Below are 25,302 nucleotides of genomic sequence, written 5' to 3' on the forward strand. Positions count from 1 at the left end.
ACAAACCTGGAACAAAAAGCTGTACAAAAACATAACTGATTCAGTTCTGAAAAGGGTTGCGTGTACATCATCTGGCATGCTGAATACTATTGAAATTAATGAAACTATTGAAAGTCTCATTCCTTGTCTGCATAAGTGTATTGAGCCCGCCATAATCATCTGTTTGCTGTCTGAAATCTCTTGTCAATACTTTAATGACTTCAGAGCATATTTTTCTTCTTGTATAGACTTCATATAATGTTTCTACATAATTAAGCAGCTTTGTTAAAGGAACTGCCATTAGTTGCCCCATTTCATTTAGTTTAGTTATCAGCCAACCAGAAAGAAAAAAAGAGTAACAAGAGAAGGCTACAAACCCAGTCTAGTGAGAGAAATGTGTAGATTGGGAAGTGTTTTGTTTTTTTTTTTTTAAAGATTGCTGTACTAATATAAAGCACTATTGTTATATTAGACATTTTAAATAATATTAACCATTTAAATGCACTATACAGTTAAATACTTGTACAGCACACACAGCTGTCTAAAAATCTTGCAATACATTTGGGAGCCTAACATTTTAAAAGCAGTTCTGATAATAAGTACATAAATAATAATACCAATTAAAATTTTAATTGTCACTAAACGAAAGTAGTATTTTTGTAACCAATCAAAAGATAAGTGAGAAAAGGGTATCTAGATTCATTTGAATATTTGGTCAATTGAAAATTCCATCCTCAGATACTCTACTTAATGAAAAATATAAATAGTATAAATTTAATCTGAATTGTTCATGCTTAGGAGAAACCCTGAAGATTTTCTTTAAATACATAAAAGAACTTAAAATAATAATTAATTTCCTGCATTTTCCAAGACTCAAGCATGAAAGGGTGACTTCAGACACATCTGCTTTCCTCTCCTGTATAAGACGCTGTTTTCAGTCGGTTGTATTTTGGGTCAAACCTGGGGATTCTGCCACCCTTTACAGATAGAGTAAAAGAGCACCTATATTCTTTTGGGGCTTATGTGGGCGTGTAGGTGAACAACTTCCCAGCGTTGTAAGTAACTTGTGAAATTTAAGAGGGGTAAAGAAGCGTTATCTTTGTGTTTTTGGAGACCTGTCCTTGAGGCAGCCATCTTGTTGGCAGTGGGTGTCAGCCATCTTGTTGAAAAAACACAGCAGCTTTTCCCCCATTTTTTTTTTTTTTTAGAACAAGGAAGCCATTACCACCCAAACCACGTATTCCTAATTTTCACAATTTCATTATTCTCGGATGGAATTATAATTTCTGCGGTTCAATCCTGGTTGTTTTCCATGTCTGTAATGTCTGTATGACTAAAACCTCAGCAAAACGAATGGCAGTGGTTAATGCTGTAGAAAAGTACCTATTGAATATTTGATAGCAGATGCTAACGCTGCTCAGGAATAGGTGGATATTTGCACAGTAACACGCTACAGCAGCCCAACAACTATTAATGAGGATTAATTAGCAAACGATGTGGGCTGATTGACTGCTTTATGTACAATTTTAATAAAAAATACATTTGTAAAGCTCCAGGAAGAAAAAAAAAAAAAAAGGTGTTTTTTTTTCCATCACGTCCTGAGATACACGCACACATGCTGCCAAGCAGCACTTGACGCTACCCAAAAAGCCGGTTTTTGGCCCCAAACGAGCCAGCTACCGGCCCTGTGAGCTCTGGGCTGGGGTAAAGAGAGCCCGGGGGCTGAACCCCGCGGCGGCCCCGGCTCTGTCACACCGCTGCTCCGTGACCTGCTGCTATCCCCTAAGGGCACCGCAGCCTTGTGGAGCCACAAGATCCCGGGGGCGGCTCAGGGATCCCAAATCCGCCCCCCCCCCCAAAAAAAAACTCCCCCGGCGCTGCTGCCTGATGCCGGACTACATCTCCCAGCACGCACCGCGACACCCTTCCCTTGTAGTCCCGAGGAACTACAACCCCCGTCCCTCCCCAGCGCCTTACCGTGCCGAGGACTACATTTCCCGGCGTGCCCCGCTCCTCCGCCGACAGGGGCGGGAGGCAGCCGCCCCGGGGGCGGCCATGAGCAGGCCGGCAGCCCGCCGCTAGGCCGCCGCCGCCAAGATGGCGTCCGTGCTGCTCCGCGCCTGCGGCCGGCCGGCCCGCCGCCTGCCGCGCTGCCGGGCCCCCAGCGGTGAGGCGCCCGGCGGGGCTGAGGGGGGAGCCGGGGGGGAGCTGAGGGGAGGGGAAGGAGGCAGGGAGGGGACGGCGACGGCCACGGCGACGCCCTGGGGGGGTCCCCGGGGCTGGCTGAGGGAGAGGAGGGGGTGCAGCCCCGGTGGTTTTGTTCGCTGATTTTTTTCACCCCCGGTTTCCTGGCGTTGTTCCCAAGGCAGCCCGGGTGCCTCCCTGAGGGAGGTCCCTCAGCCCCTTCCTTGGGGTTTTACTGTGAGGGAAATGTCAGCTTGGCTTCTTCCAAGTGGCCTCGCAAGATCTGGGAAATAAACCCCAAACCCAGCGTGCCATAACAGCTCCCATCACTAACCAGTGTGATTTATCAGCAATCCAGTTAATTTGTCGGTTTATGTATCTTCCAGCCCCGCGTTGGTTTTCACGGCGAGGTTCGGCCGTGCCCGACAGAGCCCCGGCTGTCAGAGCAGGAGCCTGCACACACACCTGGCAGCCTAATTATTGGCTAATTATTGGCCTCGATAACAAGCCGGCTTCTTGCTTACAGCCAGCGCTGAAGTGCGATAGTTCCTGCTAGTTGTCGGTGTGGTTCTTTTCCTCATGTTTTGTTTTTAGCTGTAGTTATAAAGACGTTTATTTAGGCTGAACTTGTACAGACTGTCTGAGCAAACAGCTGGGATTTGTTATCCATCTGGTTTTATTAAAAACAGGGAAGCGATGCATCCATGCACCTTCAGAGTAGGTGGGAGCTTTGGTTCCTCTGGTGGCATAGAGTAAGAAGAAATACCAAAATCCCTCTGTTGTTGTGTGTTACAAATCTCATCGTAATGGTAAAACCGAATCACCTGGTGTGTTGTAACGTACTCTGCTCGTGGTATAACCAGGACTTCTTGATCGGAGTGTTAGTCCGTTATTAACACATCATTTTGTATCATTTTTTGTATAGTGTCTTGCTTTACTTAGCTCATCTTCTTTGCTTTACGTGTCAGTAATCTAAGATTAAGTTAAAGCTAAGTGCTTGTAAGAATCCTAAATGATGTTCTCGTAAAGATCAAGCTGTTAAGCACTGCAGGCTTGTAGTTTGGAGGGACTTACTTCATGTCAGCCTTTTCTTTTCAAAAACTCCCATCATTTAACAGAGCACAGATATTCTACGTTTAAAACCTTGGTTTTGATGTTCCACTGAAATTTAAAACCAAGCTTTCTGATGACCTCTTTTCCACAAGGAATATGTTTATGTGTAGCTTGTCTGCCACTGTCGCATCTCTTACTTCCAAAGCAAGTTCCCCTAATTCAGGCTTCTTAAATGAAGTGTTGAGTACGGTGAGCTATGTTCACCTTGTTCGGACACGTGTCTTAACCTAGAAGCAAGGAGTATGGGCATTGCACTTTTCTGAACCAAGTGTGTATTTTCATTCAGGGCTGGGTCACTCTTAGGTACGTGGCTAGAACATAGACTCGGCCAAAAAGAGCTCTTGTTGACAGAACTGGCAAGGTTGAAATGAAGTTATTCTGTAGCTTGTTCCAGTCACATCCACGTTTTGCATGCCCATTCACACCCCGAATGGCAGTGTGACAAGAATTGTTTGAGTCAGCATGTTTTCTTTCTTGTGGTAATTATGGAGTTTTGTTCTTTGTCCCCTTCTTTAGAATTAGTGGATCCTAGCTGGAAGAAAAATAAAGATAAGTGAAGTGAAAGGGTTGTGCCGGTAGTGAGCTCTGTTTAAGAAACTCCAAGTCAGCTTTGATCTTTTCCATGTCATTCCCCTTTGCTCTAGGTGCACCTGTCTGTAAAGGTAATGTCCTCTACCAGTAGGCCTCATTTTTGGCTTTTTTTTGTTGTTGTGTGTGCAGTTTTTGGCTAATTTAGGCTTTGTGTGCTTCCTGGCACCGAGGTAAGGAAACAGATTACAGTGCTGGGTCTCATCTGTCAAGATTTTGACTACTCTGATTTGCTCAGCTGTTCCTTAGAGTCAGGGGCATCCTTCTGAGATGATTTGATTCTCAGGTCGAGAAATTCAGCCTCTGCTCAGAATGCCTTCTCAGCCTCTCAGGGCTTGATTTATGAGCCAGAAGGAACTGGCTTTTCCCTGGCTTTTACTTGCAGTGATAGTGGTAACCTGTTAGACTTTGATGTAACTTGAGAAGGGTGAATCCTTTTCCTTTGACTTGATAATGCCGTAGCTTGTGTGGTAATGACATCAAAGCATGGGACATGATAATCCCAAATTACTGGGATATTTCTTTGGTAAGTCAGTTTATCTTTTTTCTTCTTCCTTCTGTGCCTCTTGATTGCCCTACCTGATTCTGAAGGTATCTCTTTTCCTGTAATAATTAGGCTGTGTTGTTGGGGAAGGCTTTAATGCTGTATTTCCTCAAATACCACACTCTCTACTTCAGGTTCTGTCGTAGGTTATACCTTTGATTATGGAAAAATTGACCGATAACCTTCAAAACCACCCTCATACCCTGCCATCTCTTGGCCTTGTCCAGAATTAGTAGGTGATAATCCATCCAGATCATCTCATGTTGTGGTGTTGTGGAACCATTCAGAAATTACTTCTGCTTTCAGTGAGGTTTTTATGAGTTGCAGTTGCTTGTCCAAAGGACTCAGACTTGTTAAGGCAATTTAACAAGTTGCAGCAGTACGTCATGTTGCACAGAGTTTGACTGTATGTATGGACAGTTTGCCTGAACACTTCTGGGGATGCCAGCCACGTTACAGAATTGCTTCCCACCTGTTTTTCCATTTCATCCTCTGAGTCAGGGGATTACAGATGGAGAGAAAGGAGGAGACTGTGACGTGTGCTTTGGCTTCTGCTGAAATACGATGAGGTTCTTAGGCTTTAGTACATCACATTGCTATTGTCAAAGCATAAAACCCTTCTTGCTTGGATGTTTGTGATTGTGCACGATCATCCAAAGTGTGAATGTGCTTACAATAAGTCCAGTTGCTGCTAAGCACCTTTTTTATTGTATTTTTGTTGGTAGCTACCTCTTAGTAAGACCAGTCTTTTACAATCATGTTCGTGAGCAATTCACTCTACGGATAAATGACTTTCTGAATTTCAGAATGAATGCTAATAACTGGTGTTTTTCTAGGTAACTTGGGAGATCGGGCATGTCTAAGCTGTACATCCTTGAGGTTGACAAACAAAATGTGAGTAAATACGATTTTTTTTCTAAACTCAGAGCTGTACCAAATTGTCAGTTAGTATACTATAATAGAACGCAGCTTTCACTCTCATAGACAAAAATGTGCAAAACATCAGTTTCAGTTTATGTTACAGACAGATGAAGAAGTCTGAGCATTTACTACTCTTCGTCTGCCTGGTTGCGTGGGGGAGAAGGAAAGTGAGATCTTCCTTGTTTCACCCACTTTGACCATTTTTGTTTCCCTCATGATGTGAAAGAAATAGAATATTAATATTTTGTTCTTGACTGATTTCAAGGGGCATAATGGGATATCATGGACTCCTTGTGTACTTCCTCCGGGGGGTTCCACAGAGGAAACATTCAATCAAAGCTAGGTTAAAACGTGTGGTTTGGTAGTTAGGAATGTAGTCACTGGAGTTGTATCTCAGTTAAACCACGGCAGTGTACTGTATGGTACAGCCTTGATTGAGGCTCTCCTAGGAAGTGATGACCTCTTCTGAAAACGAATCCAGCTGCTACGTGTTCTTAAGACACTTACGGAGTTGGATGTTGACAGAGTTCATGCTTCGTTCCTGACCTGGCTCACAAGGCTTGTTTGAATCTTCTAATGCTTTACCTTGTAATATTGGACACCTACTGCAACAGTAGGTAGCTGCTATACAGGATACTGTATCTATATTTTATACATACAACGTAGGATATTGTATTTGCTGTTTTAATTTTGTCGTATTTTTCTGAAACGCTGCGAAGTATGAGCCTCCTTGCATATATTGAGTAGTTATAATGTGTGTGTAAATAATGATTTTGAATAATGTCTTCCGTTTACATTTAATAAAAGAAAAAGAACAAAATTCTTAATAGGGTAGAAGACCGTTGCTCCTGCATGCATCACCTCAGTACCACGGTGGAGCTTCATTTATAAAGTTTCTGCTGAAAAAGGGAAACAAGATGCACGGAGATAGTCAAAGAGGAACTCTAATGAAATTGGATTTCTCTGATGCTAATTCTCTCCCCCTAACTCAGCACCTGTCCCAAGTCTGCAGCCTGTGATCTCTCCAGTGTTTCCTTCAAACAGGAGAAGTAGTAAAAGGGTCTCTATGTTATTTATGATTTTACAGATTTATTTTCAAATGGAAGGCACTTCTGGTTGCTGCTTTTTATTTAATTTGAGTAAAATAAGCTACGTTTTCAAAGTAGCTTAAGGTAGATGCAGTTTTTTTTGCCAGACTGTTTTTGTTATGTCTAAATGTTTAGACATCCTGATCTTGGGATTCATAGGTTTTCTTGGCTTTCGTAAAATAGATGGTAGATGTTTCTCAACTGATGCAGCATCTGTTGTTAATCCTTGAATGCTTTCTTTTTCTTTTGAAGGACTGTACACTTTAAATATTGCACTAGTGTCTCCCCTGTTTATGCATACTCCAAAAAAGACCACTACTGTTGTTGGACTAGAGGATCTGAACGAACGTACTTTACTCTTATGAGCTCTTCTGGCTCATGGATGCCCCTAGCAGCCATAGGTGTTTTAGGTCCCCAGTATCTTCCAGTTAGATGGTGGCATTCTTCGCGTTCCCTTCAAGATGACTCCATAGTTGAAAAGTCATTGAAGTCCTTAAAGGACAAAAACAAGAAGCTGGAAGAAGGAGGACCCGTATATAGTCCAACAGAGGTGGAAGTCGTGAAAAAATCTATTGGACAGAGGATTGTGGATGAGCTGAAGCATTATTACCATGGCTTTCGGTTACTGTGGATCGACACAAAAATAGCTGCGAGGATGCTCTGGAGAATCCTTCATGGAAATACGCTGTCGCGTCGAGAACGGAGACAGGTACCGAGTGAAAACCAATTTCATTGTAGTGACCATACTGATCGCTCAATTTTTTCCAACTGAATTCATTCTTTTTGTTGGGTGTTGCTCCTAGAACTAAAATTGCTGTGTTAATTTCTCTCCCTGTCCCTCCTCTTTCTCCTCCTTTCAGAAACTCCCTGCGTGTTCACTAAAAACTTTTGATTTGATGAATTTGACAAGTATTTCCTCGTTATGTACCTAATTTTACAAAGTAATGATTAACAATTGACCATTTTCATGGGCAATTTGAAAGTATCACGGTTCAGTGAAGTATGCAGAAATGTTTCTTTTCCTATATTTGCAGGATTAGACAAATGACAGAAATGCATATGTAGCAGTTTTCATCTCCTGCTACAGCAGCAGTGGTTGATGGTATTTGGTCTCAGCATCTTCATACTACTTATTTTTGCTCTATCTTTCTGCTGGTACAAGAGTGCATTTGGCAGCTGATCCAGCCGGAGCATTGCTCAGCAATAAATTTAAAAGTCTGTGCTCACGTAGGAGAGAAGATTATGTATTGGGAAGAAAGAGCAACTGAGGAGAGGGGGGGAAGTAAGGACAGCGGGACTTGAGGAAGTGGCAGTTCTGGTTTGTGCTGCCTTGTTCAGAGGTTTGGGATATTGGGAAAACCAAGTGAGACGAGTTAATTCATGGTTTAAAATGGAATCAAAAATCTTCCACAAGGCAGGACTGGAACCGTTGGCTTTCCTGCATCTTTGGTGTTTGCTGAGCCATAGTTGTGTGAAATGATACAAACAAGAGAAAAATACGAATACCATGGAAATACTTCTGCTGAAAGATCAGAACTGAGTACTAGAAGGCATGAACCTATAGAATTAATATGGTATCTTTGGACAGGCATGCACTGTTTGGTCGATAGATGGGCTTGTTCACCTGATTGTTCTCTAGTACTGCCAGTTAGCAACCACAGAACTGTCTTTCTCATAGCTCTCTAGTGGCATTTGGCCTTCCTGAACTTTTTTTTTTTTTTTTTTTTTTTTTTTTTTGCAGAAGAGCACTTTCAAACCAATTCTCCTATTTTAAATAAAACAGGAGTTTCTTGTGCAGGTATAAGTTGGTGTTCACGTTGATGTAGCATCTCTTCTTACAATGTACAAAGAGATGCTACAGTCTGTGTGGAAGTTGTGGGAAAAATAGTTTTAAGAACTACAGCAATGTGATTTTCTCAATCTAGGTTGTGTACTTTCTTGATGTGGAGGTAGAGGATGTCCTGTTTCTGGAACAGAATTGTGGTAGGCTTTGAACCTAGGGTCAGCAAAGAGCAAAACAGCCTACAGCTGAACAAAACCTTTGCACATGCTTATTTTAAACTTTTATTTTTCTTTAACTTTTTTTTTTTTTTTAATTTAGCCTTAAACGCAGACTGATTTGAAGAAGTCTAAAACAGAAATGTTGCTCCTGGACTTCTTAAGTATATATATATTCCTAAATATATTTATATGTATATATTTGAAGGACATACTGCTTTAAATGTATTAAACCATGTATGAACCGACAGTCCAGAAAAATCTTATCTTCACTCAAACTGACAAATGAGTTATTTCTGCCTGCCCTTTCCTTCCTCTTTGGAGGCAATAATGGAAAGATAGCCAAGTAATCTAACCACATTAACAAGCAATTGCAGCGTGGCTAATGCAAGGGAACTACTGCTTATGTAAACCAAAAATCAGGCCCAAAATTCTCCACGTACGATTGCTGGTGGGGCTTGGACTCAACAGGGTCACTTCTGTACGCTTAGGAGACAAGTCAGGAAGAAGGAAAGCATGCAAAATACAAGCACTGGCTGTTTAAAAACTACTTTCTACAGCAGGATAGTTCAGGACATTTAGGCTAGATGGCAGGTACTACAGAGCTTGTGGTTAAGTATATCGACCTTAACAGACCCTCCTGTCCTGGGGAGAGAAATAAGGGGAGCGTGTAGTATGTGAGCTGCAGCAGCAGATAGAGCAGTCACAAGTCCTTCATGCTGTACTGCCAAACAATGTGTGTGTAATCATGCACCATTGCATTAGGTTATGTGCACAGATGTCTTTCTTTCAGTTTCATGCAGTTTCATGGTTTATGGAAGCTGATCTCAGGGCTGTGCTGCTGCAGAAGTCGCCAGTCCTGCTTGGTGCTTAAATAGCAGTGCTTCACCCCACCCCACCCCTTTTTGGTTTGTGCTAATCCTTTTCTGCATGTCTGCATATGTATTTAGGGGTTAGTTTTAGCTGGATCAGTGGTGTGCCTTCACGTTGGGACTGCTGGTGCACATTTATGACTTAATGCATTATCTCGGGCTAGTGTTACGTTAGCTTAATCCAGTTGTAAAACTGCTTCTTTAGGTTTGGATTTCACCACATACAAATACTTTCAGTATCTAAAAATAGATGCTGGATAGAAATAGGACCACTGCATTGCATTCTGTACAGTCATTTGAACTTTTTCTAGGGAAAATATACTTGTTTGTATGACTTAATTTTTTCTTCCGAACTTTCTTGCATCCTTTTGAACTCCCTGGTATTCATTTATCTTCTATTGTTGGAATGAATGGAAACATGTTTGAATCCGTAAACAATGGACCAAAGCTTCCTTTCTGGGAAGCTGAATTCGTTTCATACAGCAAAAAATGTCTAACTTTGCGTCTGAGAAGTGTGTTCTTTCCTCAGACCATATATAAGATCTCGGGGTGATTTTATGCCAAGAAAATGGTGACTAAAGCTTTATTGGTTTTGTACTCTACAAAGTGGTTCCACAGCAGCACACAGCTTGTACGGGCTGTTTGTTGCTGCTGTTTCCCTGGATTGGCATCAGTTTTGGGGAGGGAAAGAAAGGAAGAAGCATGTATTTACTTGTGTAATAACATTTATGTTGATAGTTTTTATCAGTCATAACTATTTATTAAGTCATGATGTTGACTGACAGTGCTGTGGCAGTAGTGTACATCTGGCCTTCAGCCTCTGATTTAAGAACTGCCATTATTCCCAATAACTGCTTATTTGCTTTATAAAATGAGACGGAGTCAAGCAGGATCTGCACTCCCCCAATATAAACCAAGTTATTAAGCTTCAGAGTTCTGAAAATATGACTACAGACTGTACGGCCTAATTCATGTGCTTGTGGGTGTATAGAAATCAAAAGGGCAATATTTATTTCATGCAGTTCAAGATTTAGTGACTACTGCATCTGCCTGCTTCAGGGGGATTACTGCTCTAGAAAAGCCCTAACTTAAAAAAAAAAAAATAATAATAAAAAAAAATCTACCAAGCTGGGCTCATTACCCTGGATTTAAATGTACATTACAATTGTTATAAGGCCAGGGGGGAGGGATCTTTCATTTTATTCTTGATTACTTAGTCCATAGTAGCTCATGCATGTAAGAAGTGGTAGAGCACAAATAAAGATGAATAAAAGAAGTTAAGCAGCTTTAACAGCAACAAATGACCACCTCCTGTTTTCAGGTGCTTTTAAGAGGTTTAAATGAGATACTTGTTCAATAATCCTATTGAGACACACTGAGGCTTTTGAAATACTTTCTATAGCATTGAAAACTGCAGAAACTCTGGCACTCTGTAGTATATAGCAACTTTAAGAAAAAGATACTAAAACCTGACTTCTTCATGCTCTTTATGTTATTTTAAATTTCCTTTCTGGCAAATGTATCTGTATTTAAGTAGTAATTTGAATGGTAATACAAAGTATTTTAGAAATATATAATATTTTGCTTATCAATATGCTTTTTTTTTTATTTCCTCCAGTTTCTTCGAATATGCGCTGACCTCTTCCGCTTGGTTCCTTTCCTAGTTTTTCTCGTTGTCCCATTTATGGAATTTTTACTTCCAGTAGCTCTTAAGTTGTTCCCTAATATGCTTCCCTCTACATTTGAGACAAAGTCTAAAAAGGTAAGTAAGTGAATTTGTTTCAATTTTGCTTGGAAAAACTTAAAGCTTGCCTATTAAATGTTACCTGAACATACTTTATGCCTGCTGTGCATGTCTGGGGAATCCTATTAACAAAATCCATGATTTAATTCTTAATTAAAAGTTAATTAAGTGCTTTCTTGTAGCTAATATAGTTTTATAACCAACAAAAGCTGTAATGGCTTTTTTAAAATTATTTTTAGTGGGCAGGAAAATACATGCATCATTCTAGTTAAGATCATATTTTAATTTGCAGATTATTTTATTCTGTAACAATTTCAGGAAGAATATTTGGCAACTTACTGTTATTAAGCTGTTCTAATGATTTATAAGGCTTTATATTGCTATGTAAAATCATAGTATATTATTACTAAATAAATATTTTTTAAGCCAAAATAAAATTTTATAAGGTACTAAGAGATACAGAATGGAAAAATCTACATGAGGGTTATTGGTAGCTACACATTTAAATAGGGTTCCACAGGCAGGATAGTAAAGTAAACAGTGCTGCAGTAATTACAGAATAGCATTTCAGTTTCCTGGTTTGTCGTATATCTGGAAGAGAAAACAGTTTTATTAAATAAAAGCAGGAAAAAAGCTTTGTATTTTGTCAAATAAAAACAGAAAATAATGCTCAGAAGTTACATGGAACAGCAAAACTTGACATACATTTGAGGGTGTGAAGGGATTTTTAGGATGATTGCTCCAGATGATCTTAGTATAGGCCTAACTATGTTTCTGAGTATTTTTTATTTTTTTTTCTTCACATTCTAGTGTGGGACCTAAACTATGTTTCAGTCATATCCAACACCAATTTTAGGTTATTACTAAAGATAACCTACTATTTGGACTACAAAATATTTTTTCGTCAGTACTGGGGTGTATTTTTGATGCTGTTCTGATGATTTTGCTGTTAACATCTAGGAATGAACCAGCGCCACCCTAGGTTTCTGTTTTGTACATGCAGGTGCTTGCTTAGCTGTCAAGGCTGTTATCTTCTCTTTTTGTTGTTTTTGTTTTTTCTATTTATTTGTTTTTTGGTATCTGTTTTCTATGACTGCTACAGAGCAGAAACAAAAGCTGCAAAACTTTTTTTCTGCTTTGCATTACATTTGTCAGTTTTTGATAGTCTTTATTCTTGATGCAAGGTTTTTTGTATCTATGCTAAATAGGTTAAATATCTTCTTATACATCGTTTGGTCTAAGCTTCATTTAATTTTTCTTGTTTAGTGCTTTGTAAAAGCAAACAGACCGTTCTTCCCTTTCCCTCAGACCCTGACAAATTCTCTGTATCAGAGTACAGAATAATTACATGAGGTTTGTAGGTAGTGACCTCCCAGTCAGCCACAGATACAGTCAATCACTGGGAATTGTATATTGCATCTAAGTAACTATTAAGTTCTAATTCTGCAATAAATCCCCCTTTTATTTTGGGTGAGGTGTGAAGTAGAATGTGACCTGGATACAAGAATTGGGAGTTAGCCAAACCAAAGTTGATTACTTTCTGTTTTTTTGTTCCTAGATGGGTTCATGTTAGTGGTAGTGGGTGAGGCCACTCATGCTGTACTCCACTCTGTTGGCATTGCACCTTGTGCTTTATGGAGCTTTGTGCTATTCAACCTGAATTTGTGTGATTTAAGCACTGCAGATAACTTGTCTGAGGGCAGAAGTGGTATTTAGTGCATATATTTTTGGAATGAACATTTAAAACCAAATTATTTTTTTTAACAGGAGGAGAGATTGAAGAAACAACTGAGAGTAAAGCTTGAATTGGCTAAATTCCTTCAAGACACGATTGAGGAGATGGCCTTAAAAAATAAAGCAGCCAAAGGAAATGTTACAAAAGATTTTTCAACTTTCTTTCAAAAGGTAAAAAAAAAAAAAAAAAAAAAAAAAAAGCTTGATATGTTGTTTGGTCTGTGGTAATTGGCAGTTCCCTTTCCTTCCCTTTACATATCATCAACTACCTGTTCCGTTGGATTTAAAAGAGCAGGATGTAGTATTTTCTTGAGGATAGATTTATTTTTTTTGCATGTAATACTTCACTGTTCTTAGCTTTTGTATTCTAGCTGGTGCTCTTACTCTCTCCTTAATTCTAGAAGGAATATACTTCTGCTCATTCTCTTTGCGTTCTTATCTTATCTCTTTGTTAATGAGTTAATTCTAACATCCCAAAGAGTGCGTACGTATGCAGTGTTTACACATAGTTGTAGTTGGCCTGGTTTTGTGAACACTGGGTGTTAAAATGCAAAGACAAATAGTTCTTTCCTAAGTACCTGATTAAAAGTCAGTGGAGGAAATGTAAATTTTGTTCTTTTTTTTGGTCATATTTAATCCTATCTTCATTTTTTTTTTAAACACAGTTTCTATACAGCTGAAATCCTTTGAGATGCTGACTAGAATTTAGGGTTTTGCTAGAATATGGGTATTATATTTGGTACAAGTTTTTTCTATTATCACACTTGCTGGAACATAGACTGCACGTCAAATACTTCCCTCATAAGTTGACTGCCTCTAGGTTTGATAGTTGTTTCCTTTCACCAAGTAGTAGGTAAGGTATTCTCTGGAGAGAAGAAAAATGCATTCATAAATCTTCTCAGGATAGGATTCATCTCAGTCCACTCACACTTCTGTTTTCTGTAATTGTGGGGCTGTTCAACTGAGACAAGGACCATCTGCTGCTGCCAGGTGCTTTTCTGAAAGTAAAAGTGTCATCTCTCTTCTTGAGGAGAGTAGGAATGGCTGAGAGTTTTAAGCAAAGACAGGGGCTCTTGCCCTTTGTACAGAAAAAGACACAAGCCTGGGGATTTGAGACCTGAGCTTTTCAAGGCTTGTTAGTTAGCTTGAGTTTTTTCTGCTTGTGAATGTAGAGACTAAACTTTTTAAAGGGTGGGGTAATAAGTTGATGGCAGCAAGTGGGGTACTTCCAATAATGGTATTGCTGTTAGGAACTTGTGCCAGTATCTGCTTGCAAAGTCCATGTACTTTGAAGCTGCTTTGCAGTCAAGGGTTTCTGTCCTTTTTTATCTGCAGAAAATCTCAAGTGATTAGTTACCATGACTAGTACCCGAAGCATTAAAACTTCCTTCTGCAGACTCTGGGAGCATGCCACTGCCATGATTCATATTTGGAACATTTCATTTTCTTTTGAAAGAACTACTGAGAATTTAAATTCAGGGGTTAATTTCTATGGAAATTAATGACGTATCACTCCACTTTTGCTAGGGGGAGTTCCAAGCTCCTGCGATGACTAAAAGGAAGCTTCAGGCCCTGCTTTCCTTATGTGTGGGTGTGCTTTTTACAGCCATAACTTTCTCGTTTGTGCCATGGAGATGAACTTTGATGTCATTTCCCCATCCTAGAAAATAAATGTCAGAGTAAAAAGAAGGTTAAATGTTTCCCCACTGCTTCTGCATTGAAGTATTTGCTTCTACAGGATCCACTGATTACAGGCTTTAACAAGTTTGCTTCAGAACTGTCTTGTTTTGTAGCTCATGATGAAGTGTCAATTTGCACTCTAATGAAATAGGGTGTTTTTTTCCCTTCTGTCTCTACTTATTTTGTCTCTGCCAAAATTCAGCTTAAAGCAAAGAAGAAAATACTTTGAATGTTTTCCTAAGGTTCCAGTATTAGCTCCTGTGTTGAAGGAGCTGGTGAGATGGAGTAACAAGGCCTTTGACCTTCCTTTCTCAGAATTAGTTTCTCTGCTACACAACCATCTGAGAAGTTAATGGATTCAAAACCATCCAATTCTTTATCTTTTATTAATCAGCTATTGATTAAAAGAGTTGAGTTAACAACTAAAACAAGTAGGTGCAATAAACCAGGCTATATAGGTAATATTAGGATTTTAGGCTGTACTTACTATCAGTTAATTTATGTTTGCAGGGCTTAAAAAGGGTAGAGGGATTAGGAATTGTTTTTTTGTCTATCTACTCTTTAAACTGAAGGTGTTAAGTGGCTGGAAGTTAGTCTTTGATTGTTAGGTTCTGTAAATTTTTGATTCAATAATATTGCCAATAAGCACTTAATGTTATACTTAAAATAGTATAATCAACGGCATTATACATAACAAAGTTCTACTATGCCCTGATGAGACTAAGGATTTTTTTCCTGCTTTAAACTGTTATTTTTACTTCTAGTATTTCAATTTAATTACTGTGAAGTACACGTTATGTTAAGACTTAACTTTGCATTTGTATAAGCATTTACATAGATGCTTCCATCTAGATTCATTCAGTGTTCTGCCAGATAGTGGTTTATACTTTGGAGTAACTTCAAGCGTGTTTGCATTGAGATGCTGCAGAACAGCTAGGAATTTGAAGCAAAACAATATTGTAACAGTCACAGTTATGGAGAGGATTTAGGTAGGCAAGTTCCCAAATTATCACTTCATAGGGACCACAATGTTGCAAATATTTGCAATTGGAAATTGTGGCATGCTTCTCAGTGTATCTTAACAGACTGATGCTTTTAGCATGCTTTATGTTTGCTAAACATAGTACCAGAAAGAGTACTTGCCTACGTGACTTCTGTAGCAACTGTTCTTCTGTACTTCTCTTAGGTATTTTGGGGTATTTCAAGCGAGTGCCAATTCAGAGAAAACCACTCAGTAGTGTATATATGCAGCTAATTGTTGGTTTTGATTGGTTTTATCTAGTTAAGTGCATTATGCAGTGCTGTTGGGAACTGTTAACACCATCAATTCTATTGCCTTTTATAGTAAACAATTGTTTTTTTGGAAAAAAAAAACAACATGACTTCCTTATATCTTATTTCCTATTATGAAAGTTGAGGCAAAGTACCTGACAAATGAGATCAATTCTTATTGTTCAAAATAATGTCCAAGCATGGAATTTGCTTTGAAAGGCTTTTTGTTTTTTTGTTTTTCTTACAGATCAGGGAAACTGGCGAAAGACCCAGTAATGAAGAGATCTTAAGGTTCTCAAAACTATTTGAAGATGAGTTGACTCTGGACAATCTTACCAGGCCTCAGTTGGTGGCACTTTGTAAATTGCTGGAACTTCAATCAATTGGGACAAATAACTTCCTCCGTTTCCAGTTGACTATGAGGCTGAGAAGTATAAAAGCAGATGACAAAGTGAGTCATTCGAAATATGTACTGGTTAATAATGTTTATGTGTAAGACTGGGTGTATTTATGTAAACTTTTTCTAAGTATTTTCCTGTTTTTGTCTTAGTTATTTTTGAGCTAACTTAAAAAGGCTTCAGGAGTTTTTGTAATTTTATGTCTCTCTAAAGAAAAACCTGCCATTTTTTATCTACCATTAATTACAATGAAATTAACCGTATTAAAAAGAAGAGCATTTCTGTGAAACTGTAACTTGTGAAGGAGGTAATAGAAATACAAACTCAGAGAGAAATTGGCATTACCATGATGGAGCTGTTAAGATCACAGTATAATGTTCATTGCTGTTTGAGAAGTGCAGGCTGTTTTATGTTATCACAGCAGCCTCTAGTGGCCATTGTAAAAAAAAAAAAAAAAAAAAAAAAAAATTAAAAAAAAAAATGCAGATGATGGTTGTTTTTAATTTTTGAGCTGTTACATGTTGAGTTTATTTTACGTTCTGTGCAGCTGATTGCTGAAGAAGGAGTTGATACCCTGACTGTTAAAGAGCTGCAGGCAGCGTGTCGTGCACGAGGAATGAGAGCCCTTGGTGTGACAGAGGAGCGTCTCAAAGAACAGCTTAAACAGGTATGTTTTTGCAACATTGAATGCCCAGGCTTAATTTTAATTGCTAGCTATCATTCTTGTTATGATTCTGATAAGATATTTTGATTCTGTTCTTATTAAAGGCAGGGCTAAAACAGTCTCCTTAATAAGCTTTTGTCATATGTACTGTATAAGTAAATAGTAGCTTCTGGTTTTTAACTGGGCCATGATGTTTTGATGATGCAAATACATACATAGACTTAAATATGTTTTTAATTTTTCCTCTTTGTCTTGTTAACTATCTATATTACTCTAAAAAAAAAACACAACACTTTTATCCGAGTATATCTTAGAGAAAATAAATCTTGTCTTTTGGTTGTCTGGTTTAGAGGAAGATGCGTAAGAAACAAAATAATTCCTCAAATGTTCTGTACATCTTCAAACAAAATACTTCTTCAAACACTTATTCAATGCAATCTCTTTAATTCTTTGCTGCTTATAGGCTGTAGCTCCTGTGCTAGGATGTTGATTGATAACTAGTGATAAAAATCAGAATTTACTCTTGTGTATATGCTTGAATTGATTTGTCAAAAGAGAAAGAAATCCAAAAGTTGAAGCCTTCTGTTTTATGTATTGTATTCATAGTGGCTAGATCTGCACCTGAACCAGGAAATCCCTACTTCACTGCTAATTTTATCCAGAGCCATGTATCTTCCAGACACCCTTTCTCCAGCTGATCAGCTCAAAACAACACTTCAGACACTACCAGAGAGTGTTGTAAGTATGATTTGTACAGTTCATAACTAACTCTCATTATCATCACTGAAAATCCTGTTTAGAGCAGTAGATATTCTTCATTCTTTTCTTTGAAAAGCTGAAAAATGGGTAGGTTTATTTGAGTGGCCTTGGAACACACTGGTTGGATTTGGAGGGACCTGAGAATAAAGCAAATGAAAAGCATTATTTCATTGCATGAGGGTAGACAGTAGTATAGAAATATATGCAATACACTTTTACTTGAATAAAATCTAAACTACACTGTAGGTAATATAAAGATGCATACAGTGTTCGCAAGCTCTGCTGCTATGTTGATTATGGTTAATAAGACATGGAGTTAAAGTTTGAGTTGCTCTATGGATTTATTTTTCTGGGTATTGGTGGTTGTTTAGATGAATTCAGACCTTTTCATGTGTAGATGGAATTTCTCAAGCCACACTTAAGAATGAAAGGTGAAACTGCTGATCATAATTTTCCACTTCATGAAGAACAGAGGTGGAAATACTCATAAATGTCACGTATCTACAATCTTCCATTGAAAATTGACTTGAGACGTGACAGGCTGGGATATGGCTCTTGACTTACTGATTTCTTGTTGGATCTGGAAGCTGTCATGGCTGAGCTCAGTTGCTCGTATCAAAATTAACTCTATCTTCAAAACAACTTGTTCTGTAGGTTTACAGATCCAAGTGTGACTTTGGCCAAAAGCAGAGTGTATGGATAAAGTTGCATTATTCTCTTACAGGACTTAAATTTTGTTTCACCAAATTGTGTGTATGTGTTATGAACAGTAACGCTAGAAAAATACCTCTGGTTTGTGGAAGAAAGATCTATTAAAATCAGTCATTCTCTCTAGTGGTGCTTTTTATGTGAATTCCATCTTCCCTATCATAATGGAGGTTAGTTATCACTTGAAATGAATTAATTTCTACCTTAATAGCAATAACAGCTGTAGAGATCCTTGAGGCGGATTTTTATTGTTTCTATATTTCAGAAGTGGAACCTTTTATGTGGATTACAAACCCAATTATTAGCGCACCACATAGTTCTTAAGTGTATGGTGTTTTGCTTTTTTTCTTGGTTTACCTGATTTGTAAAAATTGAATTTATTCAGTGTTAAACTCAGCCAGGAGTTGAAAATAGATGCACAACTGTGTTCCTCTTAACATAGCTGTTTGTGGTTTTTGTTGCAAAGGTACACTTCAAGAAACCTTGCCATCAGTAATAGCTTTTACTGTATGTTTCTGCTCCAGTGTTACAATCAGATCTGCTTGTCCTGTGCTGTTTCTTTGTCACTTTAGTGTTAAATTGTTTACCCTCAAATCTATTTGAGACCAATTTCTTCTGTGATACTGTTCTCAGAATTCATAAATAAAAGGAGATGATAAAAGGAGGTGGTTTATTATGTTCACTCAGAGATTGAAACTGTTTCCTATTCTACTATACAACATACCATGAAACATTTTATGCATCTGTGTATATTAACTACTTAATTGAGAATTTCCTCAGCATAGAGGCCGTGAACCAAACTTATGGAGGGTTAGATAAACTTAGAAACTGGAACTCAGAAACTGCAAAAGTAAGACTTGTGATCCAGGCAATTTCAGGAAACCCAATTATTTCAGTCTTTTGCTGTGAAAATGTTAATGTTTTGTAAAGAGAGAAATTATTTGAATAGATTATTGGTGATCTTGAAAGAAAGAGAATGAAGAATGTATTACACGTTCAGAATGGAAAGCTCTCATTTTCAGAGAAAGAATAATATTTTTCTGAAAAATGGGGAAAAAAATAGGACAGTTTTCTGGTGTTTTAATTGCATTCATTAGCATACCTGTACTACCTATCTCAGTAACGGTATACAGACTGTTTATGTTATGTAGAAAGAGAGAGGTTTTTTTTATAGACCTCTTGCATTATTTTTAGGCCAAAGAGGCTCAAGTCAAAGTGGCAGAAGTTGAAGGTGAGAAAATAGATAACAAAGCACGACTGGAAGCAACACTTCAGGAGGAAGAAGCCATCAGGAAAGAAAATGAAGAGAAAGAGTTGGAGAGAATGTCTGAAGCTGCAGAGAAAGCCAAAGAAACCCTTCAAGTTGTAAGTTCTGTTCTCAACTGCTGATAAATAAACATCAGTGTCGTGATGAAAAGCAGCATGTTATGGGTTATTGCCTCTGTTGCACACACTGTCTGCAGTAAACTGGACATTAAGTCTACGTGCAAAAAAGGTGGGAAAACATTAAAACAGAATACAGTACAGAAGGATTCACTGTGAAACACAGAAGACTTTGCCTTATGTATCTCTGATTTCTCTTCTTAATCAGAGTAATGAAAGAAACCATTTATTCCTCTAGCAAAAGGCATGGTGGCTTGTGTTTTTTCTTGTTAATTTTGACTTTTAGTGTGTGTGTTTTTCATTACTGTAAATTTAGTTCTTGCTTTTGGCTCTATTTGTCATTAACCAGGTGATGTCCCTGGTATAGTACTTGAGTATAAACGCTGCTGCTGGGCTGGCTTACTGAGTGCATAAAGCCTCAGTTGCTCACAGGCACAGTTTATTAAGCATGTTTGGTATTTTAATATGCAACCACTTGATATGTTGCAATTTTTTAGCATTGTCATAAAAAAGTCTACATCTGCTTTGGCAACTACTTCTATTTTAAGAAGCCATTCTCTGCTGATCCTAATACAGATAACGTTATCTTTGTTTAATTAAACTTCTCGGGTCTGTCAAATTTAGAAAGAGGTGGACTCAGCAGCAGATCTTGAACCAGCTGATTTGCAAGTTAAAAGTCAGATGGCTATGGATGGTGAACAAGAACTGGCAAGGGCAGATAAGGAGACCTTGAAAGACACAGCACCTGTACTGGAAGGCATTAAGGTAATCTGGAAAACTGTATGTGATTGAAAATTTGTAACCATGAAGTAGTTCCTTTATCTATCTGTATTATTGAAACTAATGCCTGTTTTGGGGGGCATTTGCACTGGATACAGACATAACAAAGCTATGCATGTTTATATATATAATACATAAATTTTCATGTTTATAAATAACGTAAACCTGTGTATCTATATATGTAGTTAACATGAGGAAGATGAGGACAAGAGTAGGTAAAGGTGAGTGTTCGTTTCTTTTCAAGGGTGTAATTCAGACCAAAGGATTAAATACAGAGATTCCCAGGTTTGAACTAAACTACTGACTTCCTCTTCTAAGCAGATACGTGCACTATACGTATACTATAAAAATTTGTAGTATATTCTCTTATCATTTCTTCAGTATATTGCTGAACATAATTCATACCACTGTTAGAAGTTAATTTCTAGGATTATCATACTTTGCGTGCTTTGCATCAGAGCATGCTTTGTTAGTCGGGTAACTGTTTGCTGTCTGGCTTGGTTTTGGCTGGATAAATTGAAAAAAAGGTCGTACAAAAACAGAATTCAGCTGAATCTTTTTGCAGTCTTTATCGTCACTCCAGTTTATGGATGTCTTTTTGTGGGGAGCTCAAAACTGGGTGCCGCTTAGATGTGGCCAGGTAAAGACGCATAGTCACTCCTGTCAATCTACTGATTTTGACCCTGGTTGCTGTTAGCTTTTGCTGCCAGAGCATGCTGCTGGCTTGTGATCATGTTGCTGTCTGTTGAGGCTACCCAAATGCTTTTCAGCAGAGCTCTCATGAAGTGTTCATAAAGAACAGGCTTGCATATATTCAGGAAGAAAATAGGTTCCGAGCATAAGTTTAGAGAACTCTTCGAAAGAGTTACTCTTTCAACTCTGGATATGAATACCAAACCAAGATTTTTTTTTAAAGAGAATTAAGAAATTGAGACTGTGGAATAGGCATTTCACATTTAAAATACTCTAGCCATAGTTTTGCAATTACTGACAATAGCATGATATGAAATAGATGTTCTGAAAATGCAGGAAACTTGTAATATTGTCATACTCTTGCACAAATAAAGGAGCTTTTTTTGTAGATCTTTTTCCTAAGAATGCCAGCATTGGGCCTTTCTATATAGATCCCTTTTTTTTTTTTGTCATACTGGAGTCTTATTCTTTTTGTACAGCCTCACGGTAAGAAAAGTTACGTATTCAAAAATAATGCTTCTTGCTTAAGCAAGCCTCTTGTGTGTGTTTTGTAGCTTGTTTTTTTGATTATTTTCAAGTGCCTGTTTTGCATCTTGTTTAGTGGCATTTTTAGGAACATGTTTTTATTATTTGTCACTAGTTATTTTTTGTTTGCATGTGTTTTTTGAAATGTGGCAGATATTAAGATTTAGAATGTGGTTTGCCTCTCTACTGTTAAAAAATTTGTGTATACGGTTAGTAGTTATTACTTAAAATACTGCTGTAGAAGATTGGGTAGGTTCATTTTCATGTTCTTCTTGGGTTTGTAACATTTTTCCATAAAATAATATACGTAGAGTTTGTGTAGCCCAATCCTGTTGCTCAAAGCAGAGTCAGCTGGAACGGATTGCCCAGGACTGTGTCCATTTGGGTTTTGAGTATCTGCAAGGATGGAGACTTCAGTGCTTCTCTGGCTTGCCAGCCACTCCTCTTGGTTTTGCCTCTGCAGACTTGCTGAGAGTCCAGCATGTACCATCCCGGAGGTCACTAATGGAAGTGTTGGGCATACTGTTGACCCCTGGGGTACACCAGTATTGATTGGCTTCTACTTCCTGGACACTATCATTATCTACCTGCTATTATTATAACATAATGTGTTTAATTTAAACTGCTGCCAAACAGATTTTAATGGTAACAGCAGAATTTGGGAGAGATTTATTTCAGGTAAAGATAATACAAAATAGAATAACTAAGGGAATTAAACATTTTATTTCAAACTCTTATTTTCACATTAGTGTTACCTGTTGAGGGAAAAATATTAGACTGACTTGTTGAAGATGACTAATTTTATTTTAGGCAGAGGAATTTGTTTTCAAACTGAGTTTCCTTTTTTTTTTTTTTTTTGCTACTGTATTAAAATCAAAAGCAAGGTTGATGTTTAGACAGTAACAGGACACTATCTACTCAGTTTCAAAGGGCATGAACGCATAGTTTAAGAAGTTCCGTAGTTGTTTCTTGGAAGCATATCATCCCATATGTTTATGGCATCCTTGTTTGCCTGTGTCTTTCTGTACTCTGCTTATATGGCTGAGAGTCTTTTCAGAACAAAAGCTGGTTTCTGGGTAGGACTAATGCAGTACTCTAACTGTGCCTACTATCGTGGGATTTTAGCATTTTTAATGAATAATTCTTGAAATTGTATTTTTGATGTATTTGTTTAGGGGTTACATTTTTATTCTCGGCATTTTAAAAGACAAATAGATGTCACAAACCAAGGATGTTCATACACATCATTACACAAGTTGTTGAAGATCACTCTGTTCCAGTTCAGCTTCATGAACTTCGCTCTGCAAAATCTTTTGTGTAATGAATATTTCCTGTATATAATATCAGAATCATTTCTCAGTTTGGGTTTTCCGTTCAGCAGAGAAGGAAGTAAAACACTTTTAAATGAGACATTTAGGTACAGGACTTCAAATAGCCAAAACACACATAATGAATCATACTACCTGGTCTTGCTACTAAAGTGCTTAGAAAGTACCATCCTTAGTATTTAAGATTAGATATTGGAGCATTAGCTCCAAAATGCCAGTCTGTACTATGTTGACTCTGAATATAGAAAAAGAATCTGGAGTGTGTCCTTTCCTAGAGTTTTGGGGGAAATACACACATATCTTTCACTGATCTGTATATATTTTCTTTTACAGGGTGAGGAAATAACTAAGGAGGAGATTGACATGCTGAGTGATGCTTGTAACAAGCTGCAGGAACAGAAGAAATCACTAACAAAGGAAAAGGAGGAGCTTGAGGAATTGAAGGGTGATATCCAGGAATATAATGAGGTAAAGTGGGGAAGGAAGTGTTTGATTTTTTTGCTTGCTTTTTTTTTTTTTTTTTAAGAATTCCCGTTCATTATCAGTTTTTGTATAAATGACCCCGCATGATCAAAGATTATCTTGGATGTCTGTTAGCTTGCATTTGGTAGCTGAGTAATTGAGGTTTATACTGCTGTATGGGACAATGCAGAGCTTTATTGGCTCAATGTGTTTAAAGCCTAGTTAGAATCATTGGAGTAGTTTCCACTAAGTGAGGGTCCCTTTCCTGCTCTTATTTCCAGTGTGACCAGAATAACATGTGCTGAGCATGCTGCAGTTCTTTCTTGTCAAGCATAGATGTCACTATTACAGATGCCTTGAGTTAATGAGTAAATCAGTATTACAAAGACTGTAGAAAGTAACATTTAAAGGATGCATGAAAATGGCTGCAGTGCTAAGAGTTTGCTCTAATTTCACTTTGGCTTTGTATGTCATTTTATTTACAATTGTTGCTAAATGGCACTTGAAATGCTCATCTCTTAGGTTAGTAGTGGCTGTTGTAGAGAATTCAGACCCACAGAAATGTTTTTCTTTCTTGTGACCATTTCTTTCAGGATTTGCAAGAAATAAAGGAGCTCTCTAAGACTGGCCAGGAAGAGGTAGTGGAAGAGTCAAAGGCAAGCAAGCGATTGACCAAAAGGGTGAACCGAATGATTGGTCAGATAGATAAAATTATTAATGAGTTGGAGACAAACCAAAAGACGGTGGATGTAAAGGTGGATGATGGTGCTAGTCCTCCTGCTGGGTAAGTATCTAGAAAGCACTGAATGTATCTCTTACTGATCATCTTAAGTCTTTCTGATGTCTGAAATCTGATTAGAAAAGACTTAGAAAATAAGTTGTTTAAAATCTCAATATTTATTTTAAAAACAAAGTTAACAAAATTGTCCCATAGATTTTTTTTCTTCTGCAGTGTGTTAGACATGGTTGAAGTGATGATAGGAAAGCAACAGGTATAATTTTGTCAGGTGCTTGTCAGGAAGGGGGGGGGGTTCTGAAAGCCAGGATGTTGATTAGCATCATATCATCTGTAACACATGTGGCACTAATGATGGTGCAGGTGAAATCATGCCTTCAGTAATGCTGCTCAGCCACTATGTTTGCCCTGTGTCACTGAAAAACTGTGCAAAAGTATGGTGAGCATATTCATGTTCTGCTTCAGTAGTGAACATGTAATGAGGGGAAAAATAACAATAAAATCTGTTCTGTCTGGTGTAAGCAGACAACATCTTGAAGAGAAATGAGGGAACAAATCTAATGGAAGCAAGGAGGTAATTTTACATGGTTCCCTTCTGAAGACTTGCTTCATTTCAATTTTGGCACACTTGCAAATATGATGGTAAAATTAGTATTTGAGAGGTCTGGCTAAGAAGTTTATCCCAAATAAAAGATCATTCCTTTCAAATGAGAATTGTTAGCTTTTACTTGAAACTTCATTTATCAACACTTCCCCAAATCTTGATGGTACTAGAGGCTTTCAGGCAGTGACATGTCACACAGTCATATGTTACTTATTATGACGATGAGATATCAATAAACTGTGACAATTTTCAATTTGTGGTTATAAATGCAGTGTTAAAATTTGTGCTTGCACAATTTTGTGTAACTCATTAAGCTTCCCAGCTCCCAAAGAGCATAACCTAAACAGAAATAAGGATTTTGCTTCATTTCCTTGCAAACTTGTTTTTTTTTTCCAGTCCCCAGGGCAAGCAGTCATTTGTTTCAGATTTTCTGTGAGATTAAGGAGGCCATTTGAAAGGTGCTATAGAGGGTTCTTGATCAAAACCATCCAAATTTGTAAATAAAAATTAAAATACAGCATCTGCTTGTATTAAATATAATTATG

At 37.9% G+C, this 25,302-nt stretch overlaps 2 protein-coding genes across 3 annotated transcripts in view; one reads left to right on the plus strand and one right to left on the minus strand.

Annotated features, from left to right (window-relative positions):
- The window catches only part of NSD2 (nuclear receptor binding SET domain protein 2), a 106,494-nt gene extending 104,401 nt beyond the window's left edge, over positions 1 to 2,093 (minus strand). The window contains exon 1 of one of the 2 annotated variants that reach the window (XM_027455680.3): positions 1,957 to 2,093. The gene's annotated coding sequence lies outside the window, so the exon portion shown is untranslated. The remainder of the gene's footprint in view (positions 1 to 1,956) is intronic. The other variant, XM_027455677.3, reaches the window with a different exon arrangement.
- Positions 2,008 to 25,302, plus strand: part of LETM1 (leucine zipper and EF-hand containing transmembrane protein 1) — a 30,043-nt gene continuing 6,748 nt past the window's right edge. Inside the window, exons 1-12 of the mRNA XM_027455686.3 lie at positions 2,008 to 2,146; positions 5,245 to 5,302; positions 6,670 to 7,126; positions 10,906 to 11,049; positions 12,799 to 12,936; positions 15,965 to 16,168; positions 16,663 to 16,782; positions 17,386 to 17,517; positions 19,441 to 19,611; positions 20,254 to 20,394; positions 23,289 to 23,423; positions 24,011 to 24,201. Of these exons, the coding sequence (XP_027311487.1) occupies positions 2,077 to 2,146; positions 5,245 to 5,302; positions 6,670 to 7,126; positions 10,906 to 11,049; positions 12,799 to 12,936; positions 15,965 to 16,168; positions 16,663 to 16,782; positions 17,386 to 17,517; positions 19,441 to 19,611; positions 20,254 to 20,394; positions 23,289 to 23,423; positions 24,011 to 24,201 (1,961 nt within the window). The 5' untranslated portion in view covers positions 2,008 to 2,076. The remainder of the gene's footprint in view (positions 2,147 to 5,244; positions 5,303 to 6,669; positions 7,127 to 10,905; positions 11,050 to 12,798; positions 12,937 to 15,964; positions 16,169 to 16,662; positions 16,783 to 17,385; positions 17,518 to 19,440; positions 19,612 to 20,253; positions 20,395 to 23,288; positions 23,424 to 24,010; positions 24,202 to 25,302) is intronic.

This window comes from Anas platyrhynchos, chromosome 4 (genome assembly GCF_047663525.1).
Source record: "Anas platyrhynchos isolate ZD024472 breed Pekin duck chromosome 4, IASCAAS_PekinDuck_T2T, whole genome shotgun sequence".
Taxonomy (NCBI): domain Eukaryota; kingdom Metazoa; phylum Chordata; class Aves; order Anseriformes; family Anatidae; genus Anas; species Anas platyrhynchos.